Raw genomic sequence first — 13504 nt, forward strand, 5'->3', positions numbered from 1 at the left:
AAAGCTCTGGCTCATGCTATAAGCAATCTGTGTTTTTTTTTTAACATTATAATGGAGTAGTGGGGATATAATTTTGATTTCTTGGGTTAAAGAATAAATTGGAAGTGACAATACAGAGTTTACAAGCTGATTGTTATTTTGATTGCTTTATTTGACAAGTGCGTGTATGTATGACAAGTCTGTTTATGTGTCTCTGGATTTGGTTTGCTGTTATTTTGGTGTGGATTTTTTCTGTCTGTATTCATAAGATACAATGCTCTAAGGCAGTGGTTCTCAAACTGTGGGTCATGACCCCTGTGAAAAGGCCTTTTCACAGGGGTCACCCAAAACCATCGGAAAAACAGATATTTACATTTTGATTCATAACAGTAGCAAAATTACAGTTATGAAGTAGCAATGAAAATAACTATGGTTGGGGGTCACCACAACATGAGGAACTGTATTAAAGGGTCGCAGCATTAAGAAGATTGAGAACCACTGCTCTAAGATTTACCTTTTTGGTCTAATCTATATTTCCTTAGAATGAGATGAAGGCTATTCCTCACTGTAATTTCTTGCAAAAGCTTCTGAAAGATTGAGTCACCTTAACAGCATAGTCATATCTGGTTCTTGGTTTTTATTCAGAAGAAGTTTTGATTACTAATTCAAATACTTCAGTGGTTATAGAGTTGTTTGAATTTTGTTTTTTAGTTGAATTTAGTAGCTTGTATTTTTCTAGATATCTGTTCATTTTATGTGGGTTATCTTAACTTGATAATAAATAATAATGTATCACAGTCTTTTTATTTTTCTAAGTTTGGCTATGGTGTTTCTCCTCCCTCATTCCTGACTTTGTCTTAGTCTGTTTTTATCAGTTTAAATACAGGTTTGTTAATTTTGTACATGTTTTCAGAGAACCAGTTTTTAAAATTTTGTTGTACTCTCTATTACTCACTATTCTATTTATTTGTTCTCTAATGTTTGCTATTGCTTTTCTTCTGCTTGTTAGGTTTAGTTTATTCATTTACCCCCTTATTTTTCTTTCTTTTCTTTTCTTTTTTTTTCTTGGTAATTTATTTTATTTTTTTTGAGACAAGGTTTTGGTCTACCACAGGCTAGCCTGGAACTTACTGTGTAGCTTAGGCTTGACTTGAGTAGTTCTCTGACTCAGCTTCTTGGGTGCTGGGATTATAGCATGAGCTTCCACATCTGGCCACATAGTTTTGAATTTTGGGAATTTCCATCATTGGTTTTAATTTTATTGCACAGTGGTTAGATTTCATTTGACTATGTTCAGGCTTGTTTTATTGTCTAGTAGAGCTTCATGTCGACTTGATGTATATACTCTTGTGTTAATGTAGATAAAATGTTAGGTGCAGTTGGTAAATACCTTACTGGATTTAATTGGCTGCAAGCTCTTGATTAACTTTTGGAGCCCTGAAAGAGTAATTTCAGCAAATTTGTGAAAATTTTTTTTCTTTATTAGTGTTAGAAAAGACCATTTTCAAAATCCCCACTTTCTCATTTTCCTGCTTCTGTCTCCTCCCTTTTTTGGTATTCTACATTCTATTTTATAGGCATACTAAATATTGAATTTGTCACAATGCCTTAAAATTGAAGTAAATCAAACAGTTTACTAAGTAACGTGTTCTTTAAAAACAAAACAAACCAAACAAAAAAAACTAACCAGAATTAGTCATGTTTATTATATGTTTTGTTCCCAACAGGAACTATCATGTATTCTATTACCTCCTCGCAGGAGCAAGTGAAGAAGAGAGGTTAGCATTCCACCTTAAACAGCCTGAGGAGTATCATTATCTCAATCAGGTGAGAGTTCACAAAAAGCATTTTGAAATGTAGGTAATAATTAGATTTTAGTTACTGAAAAAGGTTTTTAGTGTTTTTTTTCCCTCAAGTCAGATAATGGATATTAACCAGTGCCTTTATGTAGTTAGTCTAAAATTTAAGTGTTGTAACTTCCAAATGTAAAAATGATTATCTCCTTTATACACATGGTAAAACATTAAATATGTTTTCTATGCATTTTGTGAGATTCTTTTAAGAATATTAAGCTGTTTCATAGTGCTTTTCTGATCAGAAAAATGTTACATTCTTTCATTGTGACTTACTTTTATATACCGAGAATGTTAAGTGTAACTGGTAATTAATGCTTACCTATTGCTTTAGAGATTGTTTCAAACTTGATTTGCATGTTTTGCAGTCTAATGCACACATCTGCATGCTATGATACTAACATAGAGTATCACTGTATAATTTAATGAACAGCCCTCTTAAACATTTTGTAGGAAGCCAGACATGGTGGCTCATTCTGGTAATCTCAGAATTTGGGAAGTTGAAGCAGAAGGATTACCATGATTTTAAGGCCAGTTGGTCTATATAGTGAATTCCAGGGAAACTTGTGCTACCTTGTGAATTTCTGTGTTAAAAACAAAACAAAATAGAACAAAGTGTCAAAATGAAATTCTTCAAAGGCAAATGATTTAGAGAATATATCTTTCTTTAAAATTCAGAATACAGCCTTAAGCTTCCATAATGAGAAATGATCTTCACAAATTTTCACGATATTCATTTCTCTATTTTTTTCCTCCTCATTAAAATCCCAAAGCCACCAGGCAGTGTTGGCACATGCCTTTAATCGCAGCACTCCGGAGGCAGAGCCAGGCGGATCTCTGTGAGTTCGAGGCCAGCCTGGTCTCCAGAGCGAGTTCCAGGAAAGGCAACAAAGCTACAGGGAAACCCTGTCTCAAAAAAAAAAAAAAAAACAAAAAAAAAACAAAAAAAAAACAAAAAAACCCAAAAACCAACCAACCAAACAAACAAAAAAATCCAAATCCAAATCGTGGAATTGTTTTTATAATAGATCATTTAAAGAATAAAGCAATCTCTCATTTTTTTTTTTGTTTAAGGCAAAATACACTATTTATGGGGAAAAGGCCTTTATGGCAATGAAAAATATCCATAGGGAGTTTTTTTTATTTAATTTACACTTGAGTGCATCAAAATTATATAGTAAAGATGATGAAAGTAATACCATGGACTTTTCCTCAAATGTACAGTATACTCTACTTGCTAATTTTTTTTAACTTTAAAACTTCATATTAATATAATATAATATAAACTAACTTTGTGTTAATAAATCTAGAACATAGAAGTTACATCACTTTCTGTTTGAATGCTAGAAATTTTTACTGTACAAAATTAGGTATATTTTTTAAAATTACTAATTCAGCTCCAGAGTGATTATTTTCTTTAAATAGGTGATAATCACTTATAAATGAGATGTGAAATTTTACTGACTCAGAATTTTATATTCCTGAGTCTTTGTGTAATGAGTGGTTATGGCATACATACATAATGTCAGTACTTACAGGATAAGGAACTTAGTGGTAAATACAAATAACAGAGCCACTGGACATTGACATGTATATGTTGAATAGAATAATATAGGATCTCCCAGAATCTGAATATTTATTTAGTTTTTATTAGTGTATGTTGCTGTGCAAAATAACTGTTCTTTGGATAGAAATCTTGCTTTCTGAATACTGCATCTCAGAGATCATTACATAAGTATAATTCCTACCTAATAACTTCTACCTAACTAATCTGCCTTGCTTTCAGATAACAAAGAAACCCCTCAGACAGAGCTGGGATGATTATTGCTATGATTCTGAGCCGGTCAGTACAAGTACCTAAATATTTTTTGATCCTGTTAAAGGGACATTGTTCATTTGCATCCATCTTGATCATTCAGCATGAAGATGAGCTGATGTACCAACAGGGCTATAGGAAAGAGTATCACTAGTTTTTAGTTTCTTGGAATAATTGACTTGCATGTAATAGTTTGTTGCTTACAGACCAATTTACTATTTTTATATATTAAACCTAATGTTTAATCTTCATTTAACATTTACTTTCACAAACAGTGAATAGATTACCATCCCTGATTGCCTAGCACTGAAGTGGCTCTGTTTCAGCTCCAGTATTTTTTTTCCTTTGAGGTTTTTATTATGTTTTGGTGCAGTATGAATGCTATCCACAGTCTCTCATCCCTAGCTTGATACTTATTTCTTAAAATTAATTTTTAGGGAGCTAGAGAGATAGCTTAGTGGTTCATAGTGCTTGCTGCTTTTCCAGAGGATGGGAATTTGGTTCTCAGCACCCAATGTCAAGTGGTTTACAACTTGTCTGTAGCTGCAGCTCCAGGCAATGTAGTGCAACTTCTGGCCTCTGAGGGCACACACCCACATTCACATGTATATGCACATATGAGTAAAATAAAAATTACTTTTTAGGAGCTATAGAGATAGCTCATTGGAGGAAATGCTTCTTGCACAAGCCTAAACACTTGAGTTCAGGTTCTTAGTACCCATATAAAAGCAGGGTGTGGTGCAGGTCGGGAGTATAAAGACAGATCTCAGGGGCTTTCTGGCTAGATAGTCAAGCTTAAACAATAAGTTCCAAGTTCAGTGAGAGAACCTGTTGCAAATAAATACGGTGGAGCGTGATAGCAGATGACATCTGATGTCATCCTCTGGCCTCCATGTGTAAATATATGCTCCCAGTATTGGGTGTTAATCTTTTTCATATAATGAGTATCTGGGTTTTTTTCCTCTGATTTTTTTATACTAGTAAGAGAAACTATAAAACTTCTACCTTAAAAATTGCCTAGCCGGGCGGTGGTGGCGCACGCCTTTAATCCCAGCACTCGGGAGGCAGAGGCAGGCGGATCTCTGTGAGTTCGAGGCCAGCCTGGGCTATCAAGTGAGTTCCAGGAAAGGCACAAAGCTACACAGAGAAACCCTGTCTCGAAAAACCAAAAAAAAAAAAAAAAAAAAAAAAATTGCCTCTAAATTATTGAAATTCTTACAAATAAGATTATGAAGCTAGAGAGATGGCTCAGAAGTCAAGAGCATTTTCTGCTGCTGCAGAGGACCATGTCTTAGTTCTTAGCCATGTCTGGCAACTATTACTCCAGTTTCAGGAAATCATATGTCCTTTTCTGGCCTCTGAAGGCCCAGCATTCATGTGTACATAACTATACACAGGAACGTGGACATTACACAGAAATGAAAACCTTAAAAAAAAAAAGACTTCTAGAGGTTTTAAATTGAATTATATAAAGGCATATATGGTAGAAAATGACTGTTTAACTGTTTTATTTTATGTAAGTACAAATTTTAATTACAAAATGATGACAAAAAAGCTTTTTTTTCAATCTATAGTTTGGTCACTTATAAAAGGCTGAAAACATAGATACATCTAGCTGTATTTATTAACTAATAAAGTTCTTAAGTATTCTTCCTATACATATAACATGTCTTAATCCTTGCTTTAAAGAATCACAGCTTTCTCATTGCATGTTATTATAAACAATACTGATTGCAAAATTGGTCTATGTTAGATTTGTGAAGTATCAGCATGTGTGGGTGCTCGTTTTTTTCCTTCAGACAAAATTTAGTTACATTACCATTTCATAATTTAGAAGTTATTGGTTTTAGATTTATATTTTAGGAAATAGCCATTTCAGTTTGTAGATTCTTGATTAATTGTAATAGAAAAAGTATAATTTATTTTACTTCAAAGAAGTTGTTCTGGTCTATCTTTCATTAACCACCTCAAGAAGATCATTCCTCTTTGGAAAGCAGGTAGGCTACTGCAAACTCACTACAAACATGATTGATTACTTGTTCAGACTTGGCTGAGGAACTGGGGAATTGGTCTTCATTTGTTCACAGTTTAAGTAATGCTTAAGATTTTGAGGTGGTTGGCTTGCCCCCAGTACTAGCTCATCCATTTACTAATTTTGAGACCTTCAGAAGATTACTTAATTCTTTTTTTATATCTCTTTGAATTTTTTTATTTTATTTTACTTAATCTTTTTATTTCTGCCATCTACTTCAGAGAACAGTGTTCCTTGGTCACTTTAGCATGCTTACGTTCTTGCACTTTGGGTTATCCAGCAAGATTCTGTCTCAAAAAGACCGAAGGAGCCCCAGGCCTGTAATCTGGCCCTCAGAAAGGCTGAGGCAGGAGTATCTCAAGTTTAGACTAGCCTGTGTTACTTAGTAAATTGGAGGCCAGCTTAGCTACATAGTGAAATTCTCCAAAAAAACAAAAACAAGCAAACAAAAAGACTCTTCTAAAATGGCCTTTAAATTTCGTATTAAATTTTACAATATGTATGAAGAATTTGATAGAGTACTGAACACTCAAGTGCTAGGAAGAAATGTCATTTCTATAGTTGCTGTCATTATTTGAATCAGAGTACATCTTTTTTTTTTTCTTCTTAAAATAATTTTGTAGATATAATTTCTTATTCTTTTGTTTGTGTGCCTGATTTTATTTGTGTGTGTGCAGGAGCACGTGTCGAGGCCAGAGAACAATTTTGAGTGTTCTCAGATGCTGTCCACATTTATTTGTGTTTGTTTAAGACAGTGCCTTTCACTGGCCCTGCAACTTGGAAGTAGGCTACACTGGCTGGACAGCAAGGACCCACCTGTGTCCACTTCCCTAGTGACACATGCTACCATGCCCAGCTTTTTTAAAATGTGGGCCCTAGAGGTTAAATTCAAGTCCGCATGCTTGCAGGGCAAATATTTTACCTATTGGAATACTACCCCAGTCTGTAATTTCCTCTTAATATTACTGTCAGCACTATTTGTTAGTCTTGTTTATTATATCTTCAAATAACTATAGGCTGAACTTTGCTTAGCTTATGAATTTATTTATTTGTTTATTTTTTGAAACAGGATCTCTCTATTTAGTTCTGACTGTCTTAGAGCTTGCTTTGTAGACCAGGCTGGCCTCAAACTCAGAGATCCTCCTGTCTCTGCCTCTGTGATTAAAGGTATTCATCACCATACCCAGCTCATGATTCTTTTTCTTCCAAGTGAATTTAAATATCAAGTAGTTATTCTGTGGATCTTGTAGTTAATTTTTTCCTATTAGATTTTCCTCATAGTATATTTGGAAAATAAACTTCATCTTCCCATGAGTTTTTTTTTTTTTACTTATGTGATTTGTATTATAAAAACAATGTATACAAATTTCTGAATGGTCTTAATAAATAAAAAACACGGAGCCAGAAATTTGGGTTAAAGCCCGAGAGAAAGATCAGAGGAATAGGGCAAACCTTGAGCTACCTCACCTCCCTAACTCCACAGCTTCCAAAGAGAGCTTCTTACTGTATACTCATGTTTATATGCCTTTTCTGTTCTGTTCTCTCATTGGCTCTCTTAGCCCAGCTACATCACTTCCTCTTCTAACACAGCTCTGTCACTTTCTGTCTGTCTGCACAGACCTCCAGACCTCTACGGTTGGTACTGGGGTTAAAGGCATGTGCCACTACGCTTGGCTCTGTTCCCTAGTGTGGCTTTGAACACACAAAGATCTTGCCTGCTAAGTGATAGGATTAAGGGCATGTACTACCACTGCCTGGCTTCTTTGTTTACTTATAATGGCTGGCCTTTTTCCTCTGATCTCCAGGCAAGCTTTATTTATTAAAGCACAAATAAAATATCATTACATTTCAGCACAAATAAAATATTACCACAAAAAAGAATTGTTATAGGATCATTATACCATTTGTGCGCTCTCTCTCTCTCTCTCTCTCTCTCTCTCTCTCTCTCTCTCTCTCTCTCTCACACACACACACACACACACACACACACAAACACACACACACACACACACACACACACACACACACACACACACACACACACACGCATAAATGGTCCCAAGGGGACCTGTAGTGAGAGAATTATTTTTAACAAGTAACCTTTGTCCACTAAGGGGTGATTTAAGTTACTGGAGTTTTGTACTAAATTCAAGGAGCACTGTTGCGTGGAAGAAAACAGTATTTGAAACAGATACATTTCAGTTTGGCTAGCTAATTAAGTATAAAGTTTTTGGCTTTGAACAGCTATTGAACTTGTAATCTGTTTTGTTATATGTAAGATTATGTTTTCATCTTTTCAGATTGTAGTAAGTTTATCTGTATCAAGAGATGATGATGACTGGTGGATAGATATTTAGCAAATGCGATATTTTCCATCTTTAGTGACTGATAATATATGCAAATATGAGGCCTTTCATTATCATAGAGTCTTTTGGTCTTTGTTTTGTCAATTATAAAACATGGGCGATGAATTAAATACTTAGACTATGTGGTATTTTGTGTGTTTGCTCTTTTTTTTTTTTTTTTTTTTGTTTTGCCCAAACTCACTGTGCAGCCCAGAATGATTTCCAACTCTTGGCAATCTTGCAGCCTCAGCTGATCTTGTGCTTAGTGTATAGACCACCATGCCCAGCTTGATAATATATTAATATCTATTACCATTGTAACTTGATCCTTCTCTAAAGACCAGCCTCATGTAATTGTTTATGGGTTTTTTTTTTGTTTACTTACCTAAGACTCCAGTTTATTCATTTCATGATTTTTCAAAAAATTACCTATAAAAGAGTAGCTAAGTATATGTTTACACTACCAGTGCTTGCAGTTCTTAGCTCTAGTTTCATATTGTTTCCCAGAGATAACTTTCAGATCAAGCTCTGCTTACTCACTAGGGTGATTGTTTTTACAGTTTGTCACAGCTTAGACTCACATGAGAAGGGAGTCTCAATTGAGGAATTGCTAGGTTTGCTGGCCTTTGGGCATCACCTGTGAGAGATTGTCTTGATTGTTAACTGATGTAGGAAGACCTAGCACATGTGGGTGGCACCATTTCATGTCTTGGGGCCCTATCTGTGTAAGAATATTGAGTGCTAGCTGAGCACTACTAAGTATCCAAGCAAGCAAGGATTCATGCATTTAGTTTTTTTCTGCTCTTGACTGTGGATGTCATGCTTTAAGTTCCTGCCTTAACTTCCCTGAAATGATAGGTTGTGTTCTGCAACTGTAAGCTGAATAAATAATCTTCTCTTAACTTGCTTTTATCACAGTACCAAAAATAATTATGATTTTTCTGTTTCCTGAGACCACATCATAGTTGTGAGTGAAAAATATTTGATTATGAATGACTGCGAATATGAAAGTATTTCTATTTCAGCATATCTTTTACTTTATTTCCCTAGTATTTTAGGTGCCTGTTTCAACTCACTTTTGAAGCAAATAAGAGCATATCAGTTGTAAGAATCACTGCTGAATACATTGAGTTTTCATAAACATTTTTACACCCCCCTTGTAACTGAAAATATTTGATAAATCCTAAAATGAATAAATTGAGGTCTTGGATTAAACAAAAAAAACTTTAAATATGTTTTACTGTTTAAATATGTTTACTAGGTGTGATGGCTTCTATCTGTAATCCTAGTACTTTGGGATGGAAGCAGGAATATATTCTCTCCCAAAGAAAAAAGAAAAGAAACAAAAAATAAAACAAAAACCCAATAAGGCAATGGAATCCTGTTTGTGTTGGCCAGCTCCTCCTGGGCATGGGTCCTGTTTTGGAGTGTGTTGATCACTCCATTGGAGAAAACTGATTTTCCCTTTCCCAGCAGTTACCATTTCCAAATAGCTTCTTGGTAAGTGGTCAGACTTTGTGGTCACTTTTTCATTCTGGGATTTTGTCTGGTTTGAACTTTTTGAAGTTTTGTGCTGTCACAGTCTCTATGAGTTCATATCTGTATCATCCCGGCTGTGTCTGTAAAATACTTACTTTGGAGCCATCCACCACCTCTGGTTCTTATAATATTTTTGCATCCTTTTTAACATAGATCCCTGAGCCTTGAGAGGAGGGCTTTGATAAAAACATCCCATTTAGGGTTGCATACTCCAAAGCCTCTCATGCTCAGTCTCTGTTTGTAGTTCCTATCTACTGCAAGAAGTTGTTTCTCTGATGAGGACTGATCTATGTATGATATATCAATATGTCATTAGAAGTCGTTGTATTGCTATGTTCCTTTAGCATAGTGGTTCTCAATCTTCTTAATGCTATGACCCTGTAATAGAATTCCTCATGTTGTGGTGACCCCCAACCATAAAATTATTTTCATTGCTATTTTGCTACTGTTAAGAATTGTAGTATAATAAATAACTGAAATGAAGGATGGTTTAGGCAACTCCTGTGAAAGGTCTTTTGACTCCCAAAGAGGTTGCAACCCACAGGTTGAGAACTTCTGCTTTAGCAGAAAAATAGCTAGGCTTTCCCCTAGCAGCCAAAACCTATCTAGTCTCAGGTTCTTGGCCACTTTAACAGTGTCAGGTATGAGTTCCAGCTCGTCAAGAAGTGGTTAGTTAACTCATAACATTTGTGCCACTATTGCACCAGTACATCCTGCAGGAGGTCACTGTTGTAGGTTGTAGGGTTTGTAGCTGGGTAATATTGATGGTTACTTTTTTCTTCCTGTAGTGTGCAAAGTACCTTCTAGCACCATGAACTCTAGTCAGTAGGATTGAAGCTTCTAGTGGGGCACCAGCTTGTTCTATGTTTGACAATATAAGTAAGTGTTGTCTTCAGCAATAGGGCCTTGCCATCAGTTTGTGAAGCAATAGCCTTGGCAAATAGCCTGTAATGTTTGAAAGAAGGTTTGATGGGACCCCTTTGGACAGCTCAACAGATGTAACTCATTCTGTTTTCCTTCCTTGGAAGACCCCTGCTTCCCACTTCCTGGTCCCTTACTAGGTACTCAACCTCTGAGGTTATTCTAAATGAAACACACATATTTAAAGCTTAAAAGTAGAATTCACATATAAGAAAACATGCATTGTTTGCTTAAAAATAACAAAGCACAAATAAACAAGACTTTATTACAGGCCAAAGAAAATTACTTAAAACCCTTATTTTGGAGAGACATTGGCATTTGTATAGAATGCATCTAAAAGTTACTTTAAAAGATTTGGGTTTGGGTATTTAGCTCAGTGGTAGAGCGCTTGCCTAGCAAGCACAAGGCCCTGGGTTCGGTCCTGAGCTCCAGGAGAAAGAAAATATTTGTACTCAAAATCTGATGTATGTGTTCCTTTGCAGTAAATTTAAACTTTCAGAGTGTGTATGTGTACCTTTCCATGTGGAGAATTAAAGAAATGTTAGCATTCTAAACTTAAATCCTGAGTTTTAGACTTTATTTCAGGATGTAATCATGAAATTCTAATACCTAGTAAGTTTTTTTTTAAAAATGTGATACTTTGTAAATACTTTAAAAATGAAGACACACTGTATTTTTCAAGGTCATTCAATTCTGTATGTAATTCAGCAATTGTGTAATTCAGAAGTTGTGGGAGTGAAAGTATTTGTAGACCAGAACAGATGCAGAAAAGATTTATTTATTCAGGAAATTGACATTGCTGTAAGAGACAGTCTCTGCAAAATAACTGTCCTCTGAGATTGTAGTTTCCATATGTTAGATAGACAAATAAATCACTACTTTGCTAAATAGTAAATTTTATACATTTATTATCTTCAGATTGGCTATTTGTGGTAAGGTGGCATCGATTATTAGGAGTTAGACTCTAAATGTTTTCATTAGACATTGTGGGGCTACTAGAATCAGGTTCCATGTAGTCGGGGTCTGATTGTTTGGCAGTTTCTGTTTTTATTTTCAACCCTTTTTTTCTTCACAGTTCCTTCAGTAATTTGATCTTGGCACTGACTTGATGCTTGTGATTTGTGGTGAATAAAACAGATCAGTTCTTTTTGTCCATTGATTAATTAATGTAACGTTCCCTAGGAAGATAGACATTAAAAATAAGTTGAAATTTGAGATATTTTTGACAATCTCACTATAAAGTGGTGTGTGAACATTGTAAAGGGATTGTGTATATTAGTTAGATGTTAGTGTTGACCATTTTGTGAACTGAAATGTAAAGGTTACACTAAAAAAAAATTTATTGGTAAGTTGTTTTGTTTGATATTTTTTTGAAATGGGATCTTGCTCTGCAGTCCAGGGTGGCATAGAGTTTCTGATTCCCCTGCCTCTGCATCTGGAGTTTTGGGAATATAGGCATATGCTACCATGTCTAGACTAAAAATAAATATATATTATTTTTAAATATTTATGAAATGTATTTAATTTTAGTTATGTGTATGTGTGTCTTCCTGTTTGTGCATGTGCATGTGAATACTTGCTAAAGTTGGAAGATTTCCTGGATCTGGAGTTAGCGTCAGTTGTGAGCTGTTCAATGTGAGTGCTGGGAACTGAACTCCAGTCATCTACAAGAGTAGCATGCACTCCACAAATATGTCAGGCATATGTGTGGGGTTAGAGGACAACCTCTTGGAAATATCATTTCTTTTTTTCTACTTTCATGTAGTTTCTGGGGATTGAATCAGCTTTGTCAGGCTGAAACAATAGGTGCTTTTCCCACTGAAATATTTTGCCATCCCTCAACAACTAAAAAATGTTTATTCTCTCTCTCTCTCTCTCTCTCTCTCTCTCTCTCTCTCTCTCTCTCTCTCTCTCTCTCTCCCCTCTCTCTCTCCTCTCTCTCTCCTCTCTCTCTCCTCTTTCTCTCCTCTCTGTGTGTGTATGCAAAATGTGTGTCTGTGCCCAAGAAGGCCGGAAGGGGACACTAGATACCTTGGAGCTGGGTGATAAGTGATTGTTTGACACCTGATGTCAGTGCTAGGAACTAACTTGGGTGTTCTTGAAGAGCAGCAAGTATTCTAAGTACTTAAGGATCTTTCTAGCCCTTCAGTAACTACTTTTGATTCATGTGACATGTATTTTTTGAGGGGTTTTCTATTTTGACATAATCCTTTTTCCCCCCTTGGTTGATTGCTGTGATGTGTGTATTTATTTGTTTCTGCTACTCTTATCTTTTCTTTATACACCCACTATAATACCAGGTGTTTCATGATACATAAATGTAGATTTCATTTCTCACCTGCATACTGTTATTATTTTTTGTATCTGTGTATGTTTTTAATTCAAGGCCTTACATGTGATAGACACTTGTTAAAAATTTGTTGAATAAATTAACATCTACTTATGGATTTGAGTGCTCTTATGTGGTTTAAATCTCTAAAACTCTTTAATGCTACTGAAAATCAAACTTGGTAGCCACATATTTTATAAATGCTGCTAGCTCTCAGCCTTATCCATTTTAAGATCCTGTGTTCTGGTGATTGTTTAGGGAATAAAAAAAGGTACTATTAATATTTGGTAGATTTGTTTACTTTGCTTATCTGGACTCAGATAAGAGGCTTAATGAGTCTGACGATGTGTAAATATTCTACTAAAATAATCATTTACACAGGGGCCTACTTAAATTAATGAATGGCTCACATTGTTTTTTAACAGGTAATCATTATATGTTTTCTCCCACCTCTTGTCTTAAGCAGGATTGCTTCACAGTGGAGGGAGAAGATTTGAGGCATGATTTTGAACGATTACAATTGGCCATGGAGATGGTAGGATTTCTTCCCAAGACACGAAGACAGTGAGTTTTTAAAATTTTATTCATTTACTATGATTTTGTATTTCTAGCAGAAAACAAAGCATTGTGTGTTTTTTTAATTTAAATTTTTAAAATTTATGTTGTTTTTGAGTCTTAGTTATTTTAAAA

General features: G+C 35.1%; 1 protein-coding gene across 30 annotated transcripts in view; it reads left to right on the forward strand.

Annotated features, from left to right (window-relative positions):
• Positions 1-13504, forward strand: part of Myo9a (myosin IXA) — a 245921-nt gene that overhangs the window by 87667 nt on the left and 144750 nt on the right. For 18 of the 30 annotated variants that reach the window (XM_076575367.1, XM_076575372.1, XM_076575369.1 and 15 more), the window contains 3 exons: positions 1707-1806; positions 3619-3675; positions 13281-13378. In XM_076575367.1, the coding sequence (XP_076431482.1) occupies positions 1707-1806; positions 3619-3675; positions 13281-13378 (255 nt within the window). The remainder of the gene's footprint in view (positions 1-1706; positions 1807-3618; positions 3676-13280; positions 13379-13504) is intronic. The other 12 variants (XM_076575375.1, XM_076575386.1, XM_076575374.1 and 9 more) reach the window with 1 other exon arrangement.

The sequence above is a fragment of the Peromyscus maniculatus genome, chromosome 7, assembly GCF_049852395.1.
Source record: "Peromyscus maniculatus bairdii isolate BWxNUB_F1_BW_parent chromosome 7, HU_Pman_BW_mat_3.1, whole genome shotgun sequence".
NCBI classification, from domain to species: Eukaryota; Metazoa; Chordata; class Mammalia; order Rodentia; family Cricetidae; genus Peromyscus; species Peromyscus maniculatus.